This window comes from Alexandromys fortis, unplaced genomic scaffold (assembly GCF_014885135.2).
Source record: "Alexandromys fortis isolate MF-2015 unplaced genomic scaffold, M_Fortis_MF-2015_v1.1 scaffold_19, whole genome shotgun sequence".
NCBI lineage: Eukaryota > Metazoa > Chordata > Mammalia > Rodentia > Cricetidae > Alexandromys > Alexandromys fortis.
Window position 1 is genome coordinate 1,916,252 of NW_026067890.1, and position 12,348 is coordinate 1,928,599.

General features: G+C 40.7%; 1 protein-coding gene across 1 annotated transcript in view; it reads right to left on the bottom strand.

Moving 5' to 3' along the window:
• Positions 1–251: 251 nt before the first annotated feature.
• Cdc14a (cell division cycle 14A) overlaps positions 252–12,348 on the bottom strand; it is a 142,686-nt gene continuing 130,589 nt past the window's right edge. The window contains exon 16 of the mRNA XM_050147976.1: positions 252–2,429. Within this exon, the coding sequence (XP_050003933.1) occupies positions 2,400–2,429 (30 nt within the window). The 3' untranslated portion in view covers positions 252–2,399. The remainder of the gene's footprint in view (positions 2,430–12,348) is intronic.

Sequence of the window (12,348 nt, forward strand, 5' to 3'; positions counted from 1 at the left end):
AGCTGTAGGGAGAGAAGAGGAACCCAATCTCCTCTGATGTCGGTGAGAGCCGAAGAACAAGGTTGCTTTGAAAGTGTGGTCTTGCGCATGGGGAGCGGCATAAGGATAGCAATACAAGATGAAATAACTGAAAATCAAGAATGCTGAGCCCAAGGGAGCCAAAGAGAGCCAACCACGTGGAGCCAAACTACAGTTACAAAGAGACTTAAGGACACCGAGAACTCAAAATCGAAATGATGAATGTCCAGGAGTAAATTGCGTAAAACTTTTATTTATTAGCAGTGTATTCTTCTACACTTCAAAATAGAACAAAATATCCTCTGGGAGACAAACTATTCATAACAAAATACATGGCAAACCATTTTTATTATAAGTGGAGAATCTCTCTGCTATATAATCTCTAGAGTATATACATCCCCTTCTTGGTGTGCCTTATGTATGTTCATGTGTATAGATAAGCTTAAGACATACACATGTAGATACATATGACGTATATACACACGTAATTATGGAAAATTTACAGGAGTCAACTTTACAATCATTTTAGTAGCTGCACTCCTTGGTGTTCATAGAACAACTAAAAACGATAGCACGGCTCTCTTCGCCCACATCTCAAATGCTGCTGCAACTACTTTTCAATGAGAACTTGAAAGAAATAGTATTCTCTTCCTATACAATGAATCTTTTTAAAATAACTCATAATAAAATATTTTACTTTTCAACTTTAGAAAAGATAAACAATTTAATTCCTCTTATTTGTTTTTTTTTTATTCTAAAAACATATAACTCAACTTTCCATCGGGTGAGTGCAATTATTTGGTACTGCAGTCATGGGGAATGATGCCAACAAACCTGAGTCAAACGTTCATTCCAATGCCTTTTAAAAAGTGTAAAAGGTGAACAAGGTATCTTGCTGAAGTACATATACTAGTCTGAAGATACCCCCTCCTAATAAATACATCATAAATAGCTCAACACTTTGCATGATCAGTTTAACTAGCCCTTGCCCATTCTCAAGCAGCCTGGAAGAGAATCAGTATCTAAGACTCCCTATCTCATATAGACAAGAAGCCCATAGAGTTCAGGAAACAAATACGGAATCATACTCGCATGAAAGGGCTGGATGTACCCTCGGGGGCCCTTTCACTTTGACATCCGGTTCTAGGCAGACCCGTGTCTAGACAATGGGGGGTATGCTCCATTAATCTATCTCCTTTAGTGTACAGATCGACTTAGCAGCATTTTCTTCGGTTTATTCCTTCATTGCTTTGAAACTGACATCAGACCATGCCTGCTTACCAGGCAATGATCACCTCGTACCCAAAGCAGAATGTTCGGAGTTGTTAGCTCTCCTGAAGTGCTTTTTGGTCTTTAACAGCATTATTGTACATTAACTGAGAGTGTTCTCACAAACCGTAGGCATGTTTCTTAAAATCCGTAGCCTTCCTTTGCATATTTACAAGGAGGTATAAGCAAAATACATGGTTTAAGGCATTTTTTTTAAAAAAAAAAAAAAGCACTCATGAGAGGAGGAAAGAAAATAAAGCATTTGGAATGTTCTGTCATTTCATAGAGGAAAAAAGTCATGCTTTGAGGAGAGACTCACAGCGATTTCTGGTCTTAAAGAGATGGTAAAGTTTGTGGATTTTTTTGTTTTGGTTTGGTTTTTGTTTTTTGTTTGTTTGTTTGTTTAAGCCTCCTACTCAAACAGTTCAAGAACAAAATGAAGGGGGAAAGTTTTTTCCTAAATAAACCCTACCAAATAACGCCACTCTTGGTAGAGACAAATTTGGATGAACTCCAGTTCAGGCAGACTTCAGCAGAGAATGCTCTGATCTTCTGAACTCATGGGGGGGGGGGGGCCTTAAAGTCACTTTCTAAAAAGGTGCTCCCTCCTTCCGCTTAGTAAGGAAGAATTCTTTACTCATCACAGACAAAGCCATACTAAAGCCAAACAAATTTAAAATACAATTTTTTTGGTAGCAAACAGCAGGAAAAGTCTAAATCAAAATATAGTCTAGCTTTTACATAATTTTATATACTTATAAAATTATCAAAATAGTCTTTTATAAAGTTCACGATACATATATAATGTAACACTGTACATGTAAATGCAGTAACAAATGCATTACTGAAATACATTAAAAATAACCTTTGAAAAATACCAAATTCAACATGAAAACTGTCTTTACAAGTATGGACGCCTCCATTAAGATCATTACAGTGCATTTATAGTAGTCGTTAGCCAGTGCTCTGGTCTCAAGTCTCTCAATGGCGCTGTGTTTAACACTCTCTAGGGTCAGAAGAGAGGGACATCCTCCGGGCAAGCAGCTGTTCCCCTCCGCATTGCGCATCCAGATGTGTAAGAACGGAACCGCCTTCGCTGGAGTGGCAAGGCCTTAGTAATGAACATATTCAGACTGAAGGGACTGTGTAGGGAGAGACACAAGCTGAGGTTAACCATCGCACGTAAAAGCTGCTAAAACGTCCTCCAACCTCCTCCTTCAACACAAGGCAGTTCGGGTCTGTTATGTAAAAGACACATGAAATGAACTAAGAAAGCAAAGGAGAGAGGAGAGAGCACTTCTCCTAAGAAAGCAAGACATTTGGTTAGGTGAAGGAGCTGTTAGAACATTTTTTATTTCAAAAGATTTAATCATGTTTCATCGTGATTACAACCAAGTAATAATTGAAAGTAAAGGTGTAGCCTTTGCTTTGATTCTTGAGCCTTAGTGTAATAATACTGACTCTGACTCAGAAATATTAAATGATAGTTGTAACTAATTGAGAGCTGTGAGAACAAGCTTTGGATTTTTTTTTTTTACTTAATACACATAAGTGGCATGAACATGCTTATCAAACAGAATTAGCAGCCACTTAAAGACGGTCCTTAAGAACACCTGAGTTAGTAAATACCTTATAAATCTTTTCCATGGTGGGAACACAAAGCACAACTGGCTTTGGAATCTCATCTGAGCACCCAAAGGCATGGCGAACACAAGGGTCCTATGACAACTGCACAGCAGGTGAGCAGAAATGAACAAAACAGATCCTTCCACAGCGACAGGGACACTGACATAAGAGGAGGGTGAGGGGCACGCAACAGAATGCCAGGACAGCAGAGACAATCAGGAAGTCTAAAAGCAGCAGGAAGCTCACCAAAGTTGTCTCTGAGCAGCACATGGTGGTGACACAAGAGGAGACAGATCGGTTCTGAGCAGTAAGAGCCCTTTGCCCGGTTCCTCTCATCAAATGCCTACAGCAACAAAGCCTACGTGGTTCTCTGCAAGATGCTTTCTTTTCTCGCAATACTTTTTCAATCTAAACTGCAGTCTTTTGTTAACAGGAGTATTTTATTAATAGATCTTACTAATTTCAAGACTGGTCCAGTTTGGTGATGATACAGCTATCAGTAATGCAACACGTGCACACACGCATGCGTGCACACACACACACACACACACACACAGAGCTTCCAAAGAATTTATGAAAACATAAAGTTAACTGTTCATCTCAAAATCCCATGGAACTTTATTCTGCATCAATAGCCATTTACTAAATATTTTTAACCCAAGGTGGCAGTTATGATCCTTCTTCACAAAAGGTGAAGCCCGCTGATATAACACATGAAATAAAGGTGAAGATATTTCTTCAACAAGATAGCGGTGTGCACGGTCTAAAATGAACATTGTGTACCACCAGCAAAGAACGAGAGGAAAAGGAAGAGGGGTGGCTCTCGGGGCCGAAAGAGGCCCAACGTCGAGCACTCTTAGAGAAGGGAAAAGGGTCTTTGCAGGCTGATTTTCTTAGATTTGACTTATAGTAAAGCTTCAAATGAGAAGGGAGACGATACGAATTAAGCAACATACTATAAGTGGTGATCTCACAGAGGGAATTCCTGTGGGGTGGGGGCTAATGTTATCAAACCCACGTGCTAAGCAGTAGCTATATTGGTAATTATTGCCCAAACTGCTCACCCTGCCCCGCATCCCCTGCATCTCCTGAAGTCTGGAAACTTCAGAGTCAGAGGCACAGCCAGTGAAGTGTCTCCCTGGCAGCAAGGACACCACACCTGTGCATTATAGACCCTGTGCATTCCAGAACGTTCACCTTGGGCTTTTACTCCAATTAGAAAAGTTGCCAACGCTCTCACCAACAGAGATTAGGGCTCCTTAAAAGGCTTACAAAGTTACAACAGCACAGTTGCACTGGCATACCCCTCCTAGAGACTCCAGGCTTCGTCAGTTCCCAGTCAGCGGAGAGCACAGCAAACAGCTGTAAAGGAAACTTCCTTCAGACATCATCAGGTGCATCTCATGAACCCAGGTGTGTATTTATAGTTTTCATTTCCTAACTCCCTGATCTGGAAAGCGGAAATAATTTAGAATACCTCCGATTTCTGTTACTCACATGCAGTATGCATTCACTGGTCTCCCCGCTAAAGCTTCTGCTTTTGTATAGCAAAGGCCCACAGACCCTGGGATTCAGTCCAGCCTTAAACATAGTTTGCCACGGTCCCTCCTGCTTCGTGTTTTCCACATCCAGTTTGCTCTCTTACGCTGCTAAAATGGCTCTGCAGAGCGTTGCAAACAAATTAGGCCAAAGCAGGACCTTTGGTCCTGCCAATTCACTTGTTTGACAATATTATACTAATATTATAGAAATATTAGTAATAATATAATATTAATATAATATAATACTACTATAGAAATATTAGTCAGAGTGGGAGGAAAATGCTAAGGTTCTCGGAACAGATAATATCCCACGGTTTCTTTCTTCATAGGGTAGAAGGGAAAGCTAAAAGAATACAATCAAAGATCAGTAAAAATGGTTTAGCGAGTTACTGCAACTTCAGTGTTTTGTAAGAAATTAACTTCCTTTTATTCTCAGTCTAAAAATAAAACTCCTTAATGAAAAAGACTAAAGGGGAAAGAGAAACACCGGACAGAGTCTACAAGACACGCTGATTTCAAGAAATCGCAGCTAACGCTCCCAAGGCCTTTTCTCTAGAGGAGGAACAGTGTATGGCAGTAAACAAGAGATTCCAAAGCACTGGGTGCCTGCGGAATGAGATCAGGTTCGTGCACTCTCGGGTCCCCCTGTGCTCCATGGAGACCTTGAAGAAAAGCCTCCTGTACACTGCAGTGGGATCTCAGCACAGATGATGGATGCCTAAAGCTGCCTCAGCTGCTAGTTTAATTGAATGCACACCATAGCAAAGCATGACTTCAGGCTTCTTGTATAGGTACCTGCAGGACAACCAACTATACAGAAGGTCTTCCAACTGTCTGTATGGCGCAGAAGTGCGAGCCAAACTCCAAAGACTTCAAAATATACAACTACTAAACATAAACAACAACTCCACAGGGGCCTCATATGGTGAGGAAGTCAACATAGAGGCACAAGAAACAAAGAAACGACATCAAAAGTGCACGATATTACCTTCACACTATATCCGTAAGCTGTAGCGCAAACATAATCTGGTCATATGCGGACTCCAGTAAGCATAATGTGGATATGGGTGTGTGTGTGTGTATGCAAATAAAATTCAAAATCATTTCAGATGAGAGATGCTCAACCAGTATTATGTAGCAAAGATAGTAGCCAGCTATTAGAGTTTTAATTTTTATAATAAAAATGTACTTTGTATCTGAAAAACACTATAATTACTATTAACTTTACTAAACCAGATGAAGAAGAAACCATTTGGAGTTCTTAATAAATTAGATACATTACTTGGCAGGCCGTCTATTCTGAGATGTTCACTGAGTACCTTTCTATATGTCAGACACAGTTTAGACATCTTTTATGTATTTACTCAATAAATCCTTCACACTGCCCGTTTCCCAGATGAGGAAAGTGTGGCACACAGCAGTGAAGTTATTTGCCCCAGATTGCTCAACTAGTCCGTCATGGAGTCTGAAGCCCGGGAGCCTGGCAAACATTTATCCTGTGATTACTACCTCTTCCAGCTAGCAGGCTCTTTCACCCTGATAAGAGCACAGTTACACGAATTAAAACAGGTATTACATGTATCACATTAAAAGAGATAGTATGTTTTGAAATTCTTTTTCATCAGAACTGAATAAAAAAGGAATCATTATAAAAACATTCCCATGGCCAGATGTGGTGGCCCACGCCTTTAATCTCAGAACCAGGGAGGCAGAGGCAGGAGAATCTCCATGAATTAGAGGAAAGGCTGGTCTACACAGTGAGTTCCACAACAGCCAGGACAACACAGAGAGACCCTATCTCAAAAGCAAATCCATACTTGGAGTATTCTGGCTAAATAATGGTTTAATTCTGTTTGCTCGGCGTTTTTGATGCTTCCATGTGTCAATGTCATTGCCTCAAGAATAAATAAATAAAGATAATGATGAAGATAATGGAGGTGGTCATGAGACCTGAAGCATAAAAATTATTTTATGCTCACAAGTGTTTTATATAACTGACATTTAATCTGGAGCTCATTTGATCGGTAAGTTCTACGAGGCTCTCAGACTAGATCAAGTCTATTATGAATACATGGCATTGTTCCAGTATGGATACCATAAAATAATGCAGCAATGTTTGACCTGGGAAGCAAGGTTAAAATTAATTGCTTGGCGTTTTCAGCCTCAAAGAGTTTTATGTCAAAATACGAGCTTCCCCCCAGGAGTCTCTTTCCCTGAAAGTAGGGAAAGATTGATATAAAACAAAGTGTTAGGTAAAGAGATCAAGATGGCTTGTTCTGTTCTGGGGATTTGTTTCTAATCTGTTTTGGCAGATTGGCAGATGTACATATTAACTTTAAAGTTTCAGCGCTTCTGGGGGGGGGGAATGTTTCTTTCTTAAACAACCCAGCTACTTAGCTGTGGCAGAAAAATGTCTCATAATTATAGATATACTTACAGTACAGACAGTAAATACAGCCATAAGCTGGCTGTCAAAAGCAACAAATAAGAAAATGACAGAAGATTAGCACCTTGACAGTAGATAGGTAAGGAGGTATCTTCTGCTCCAGTGGTTACAAATGCTCTCTACAGATGCTCTCAAGGTTAGCTCCCGGGAAGTCAGAGCCTTTCTGTGTGGCCCTTTTGCTAGTCTGAATTTCTATTTATCTATTTCCCCGAGTCTCTTAAGAAAGAAAAGCCTGGTCTGTTTGTTTTCCCCAGTATGAATTACAACTATAGAGCCAAAAACAAAGCAAAGAAAGGAGTTTAGTTTAACATTTTAGGTAATTAAGATAACTACACATTTGGTAATAGGGGGTTTTATTTTATACTCTTGCATACAAAGTATTGAACAAGTGAACACCAGGGGAATTTTAATCTACAGCTCCCTTTATGTTCCCCTCTTATATCCTTTTCATGTCTCTATAATCGCTTGAGCCTTTTTTATACTGCTTAAGAATTAACACACAGAATGTGCACACCGATACATATTTCCACAAATGTGGCTTCTCCACACTTTAAAGAGCTCATTTCCAGCGACGCAATGCAAACTTTTCGGGGATTGTAGTCGAAACACCACTGGAGAAGGCTTTGTGGTCACCATGTCAACACAAAAAGCCTAAATTGCTGTGATAAAAATCGGCTTTGAAAAGGGTATATATAGTTTCCTTGTGTCCTTTATGTATTCCTAGAGCCCCAAGATGTAACAAGACAATTCTGGCTAATTAAAACATGATGTAAAATATTCTTTTACCTTCCTACATGGCTTTTAATAGAGTCTTCTTTTCTGGAAGAATTTAATATAGGCTTTTCAACAATCACAAAGAGTTCAATTGTTAGATGACAGATTGTTGACACCCTGCTTGACTAAGTCAACCGTGACATGAGTGTTTTCAGTTCATTCGAACACCAAAATTATATTGATGCAAGCTCGTTTCAAATTTATTGTCTACCTTAGCAAAGCCATATTCCTCCAAAAAAAAAATAGGCAGCTTCCAGATTACTGTATATTAACGTTAAACTGAAAACTTGGTTTTCTTTTGACTAGTGTTTCACTCACGAGCAAGGCTAACAGGGGTATGTGACCTTCTACACTCATCTGCTTTTTAGCATGAGCACAGATAGCACCCGACTTTCAGTTCGATACAACTGACTAGGCACTCCCCATATTGTGGAGCTTCGGGAAACAAAGATGCACTGAGCAGTTCAAAAGCCAGCAGAGGACAGAAAATCTTGGATACGTGACTGTGAGTGACAGGTGTGTGAACTACTGTATGAGAGTTGAGGAGCAAAAAGCCTTTCTACCTGGATCAGGCACAGGTGTGCCATCAAAAGAACTTGTGCCAGCAGGTCAGGAAATATAAAACCAGTCACAGAAATGAAAAAAAAATCACAGAGTGAATGTCATGTCCCCAGCTCCAAGCCCAATCAGGGCACGTATACAAGGATGCCAAAACACCGAGTACAGCCGCTGAAGAGGACACAGACAACAAGGCATAGGGATGATGGAGAGGAACCTTGAACAGCAAGCCAAGAGATCAAGACTTATCTCTATAGATAGACAGAACCCTTGAACAATGCCAAATGAATACAACTTGATCAACTCTGTTTTAGAAACTAATATGGACAATAGCATATGAAAAATTAGAGGCAAGAATTGCTTGTGACAGAAGAAAGTACAGAGGGTCTATAATAGTTCGTGAAGATCAACTCTCATAGCAGAGGTAAGGATGGAAGGACACTGGACAACAGGTACTTCGTGGGAAGAACTGACGGGGTCTAGTGGCAGCTGTGGCAGACTCAAAGGCTTTATAACAATGTGCTATCTGTGCAAGGATACACATCCCACGTGAACGCCTCCCGTATATGAGAGGAGGGCTGCAATAAAAATAGGCCTTAAATAGAGAAAACAAAAAAAGGAGTCAGGGAATTGGGAATGAAAGAGAATTTTAAAATTTCTGAAAGAAAGAAAGAAATATGCAAAATTATGAAAATATATAATAAATAAGCCAACAACAAATAGGTAAACATATCCCAAAGCTAGATATGAGATACCCAAAAGTTAGATGTCATGTTTTCTACCTGATATGTCTGTCTCACTTCAGGTTTACCAATCAGTACTACATCCATGAGCTAGGTACAGGGATGCTGGATGCAGGGATCCAGGGTCTACAAGCATGAGATAAGCAACTCTCTATACAAGAGAGGAATGACGTAGACAAACGAGAAAAATAGGATGACTTCAGAAAAGGCCATGATTGCTATAGTCAAGTGTGGCCAAGGAAAGCTGCACAGGAGACTCTGGACGGTAGGAAGGAGGAAGGCTGACTAGGTTGTGGATACAGAACATAAGAAGTGGCAGGTAGGAGAAGCAGGGGGTGTCCAAGAAGGTGAGGGACTGCTTGACAAAATTGGGAGATTAATGCTCACAAGCAGAGGGCAATGATCTTTAATAGTTGATTGGATAAATTTCAAAAGACCCTACAATGGAAAGTTGCAAACTTAACGTCAGGATGGACCAGCAAGCTTTAATCCAAACAAACCCCTCCACGGACAAATTAAATATTTGTAAAATATAAGGAAGAAAGCAAAACCTCTGCAGGGCGCAAAGCAAGATCAACATCTTTGCGACCTGGAAACAAACCAAGCCTCAGTGGTAGGCCACTGACTACAGAGTTGGAGACAAACAGGGGTGGCCAGCTGTTCTGTTCTCAAGAACACATGGGCCAAAATCCCCAGGCATGAAGCCAAGGCTGACTCAGGCTCTCCCAGCTGGGAAAGGGTGCTGGGAGAAGCCCGGGCCACCATCCACAGACCAGGGCTTATTCAGAACTACATCCATGCCTGAGAAGAAAGCCTGGGCCCAGCTCACCAAGACATGAGCCTGGATCCTTTGGACCAGTTTCTACACTAAAAGACCCCACAAATCAGCAGAACTCACAAGAAAGGATAAATGGCCAAGGTAGTAGGTATGCTAATCACCCTAATATGACCACAGCATGCCAAAAAAATAATCACACTGAATGCCATAAATAGACATAATTAATATATCAATTAAAAAAATGAAATGGAACTTCAAAATAAGATGAGAAACTCATTAGATGAAGGAAAAGCAAAGCAGACAAGTTTTTAAAATGCTCCCATAGCAATGTGCTTATCATACAAACATCAGATCTGAACTCAGACCTCCAGTGCCCACACTGAAGCTGAGCACAGTGGTGCATACCTGCTACCCAAGGACTGGGGAGGCAGACACAGGCTGATCCCCGGAGCTTACAGACCGGTCAGTCAAATCAGGGAGGGTCTCAGTGAGAGGCTCTGCCTCAAAAGATAAGGTGGACAATGACAAAGACTCCAAACATCAACCTCTGACTGATACACACACACACACACACACACACACACACACACACACAGAGTCAGCGTGAACCTGTCAACTAGAATGCTATACCACAGAAGGAAGGTGACACTGAGAACTGACAAAGTCACATCCAAGACAAAGTCTCCTAGACAGAAATGCAAAGCATCAGGGAGAGGGTTGAGCATCTGAGAACCTCAAGATCATAGAGAGAGAACAAAAAACCATAGCATGTGGCTATAGCCACAAAGGAATCAGAGACGCTAGGTTAAAAAAGATGAGGCCATTGAAATCATTGCATTGCACCCCATAAACAGGCATACACTCGAGAGCACACACTGTAAGAGACAATTAGTACCTGGAAACCAAAGGAGGAATTCAATCACAGTATTAGTTTGGGCTCCGGATTAAAAATATTAAACAGAAGGTCGGAAATATTGAGGCTGTAGTGACGGGCTTCCGCATAAACATTCCCAAACTCATTTTTCTTCTGTATAGCTGCTGCACGCTGTGTACTTTCAGCTGGTAGCTGCACACTGGGATGGGAGGTTTTATCTGTCTCTCTCCAAGGTTTAGGGAGGAAGCAAAGGGAAGGCAGAAAAGTAACATCTAAAAAAAATGATAGCAGAGAATGTTTCATAGCGAACAAACAAAATAAAGCCATCAGAACACAAGAAGAACAAATAGCAATGAGTGTTCTAAGTCTATGCCTGGATGTGTTTGGAAACTAATACATTTCAAAGCAAAAGGAAAAAAAAATCTTCTTACAACACAATCCATCCTACAGGGCTTTGAAACAGTCCTACGCAGTGATATTTTATTTATGTTTTAATAAATAAAGCTTGCCTGAAACGCAGAGAGCAAAACTAAGCCACTAGAGGCCAGGCAGTGGTGGCACACCTTTCATCCCAAGACTCAGGAGACAGAGGTAGATGGATCTCTGTGTGTCCAGTGCCACCCTGGGCTACCCAAAGTCAATGCAGAAACGGATCCAGGTGCTGGTGGCTCACACCTTTAATCCCAGCACTAAAGGTGAATATAAAATGGGAAGAGGCAGAGGCTCAGGTCACCCAGTCTTGGTAGAGGTAAGACTTCTCTGGTGGCGTGACTGTTTTGCTTTTCTGCACTTCAGCTTGAACCCCAATATCTGTCTCTGGGTTTTTATTAATTGTGCTACAGTCTTAAATTAGAAAGTGGGTATTTTAAGTGGTGGGTGGCAGGGGGAACACAGTGGCAGGACTAGGAATGGAGCCTGGAGATGAATTAAGCCAGGAGATGCGTAGAGACTGGTAGAAAGCAATGTGTCTCTGACTCTGCTTCAGGGAAATAATACTGCGCTCTGGAGTGAAGATATATACTATACATTAGGTAGAACATTTTTAATTGGTTGAACTTTATATACATATGAAAAGTACTTACTTTCTTTTATTCCTGGCTCCTGCAACCTAACAGTATTGTTGTTATTATACAAGGAAAAAGATACAGTCAAGTCTGGTGGCCCAGACCATTAATCCCAGCTACTCTAGAGGATCACAAGTTCAAGTAAGGGCTGCCTGAGCTACAGAGCAAGCTCTGAGCAGCTCAGGCAATTTAGTGAGACCCGCTCCCAAAAACACAAAGCAAAAGAGTGCTGAAGATATAACTAACTTGGTGGCAGAGCATTTGCCCAGCGTGTGACAGGTTCTAAAACAGTCCTCAGTACTACAAGGTAGAAAAAAGAAAAAGAGAGGATGAGAAAAATGAGTAAGTAAATTTAAGTTTCATATTAAAAGCAATTAAGAGAATATAAACCGCCTCAACGCCATACTTTTTTTTTAAATCAACTTTGCCACTTACTGCAAATCTTGTATTTGAAAAGTGCTATCAAATGGTGAGACGAAAATAGCTGGCAGGCTTTATCAAGACAGTTAATGTAAAGCATTGTTTAGCACCGGAGACTGAAATTACAGCTCGGTACATCTGCAAACACTACAGAAAAAGCTGCATGCAAACCTAAAGACATCGCCTGCACCTTGCTGGCCATGAAACAATGGGATATCTTCACAAATAAAATGCCCA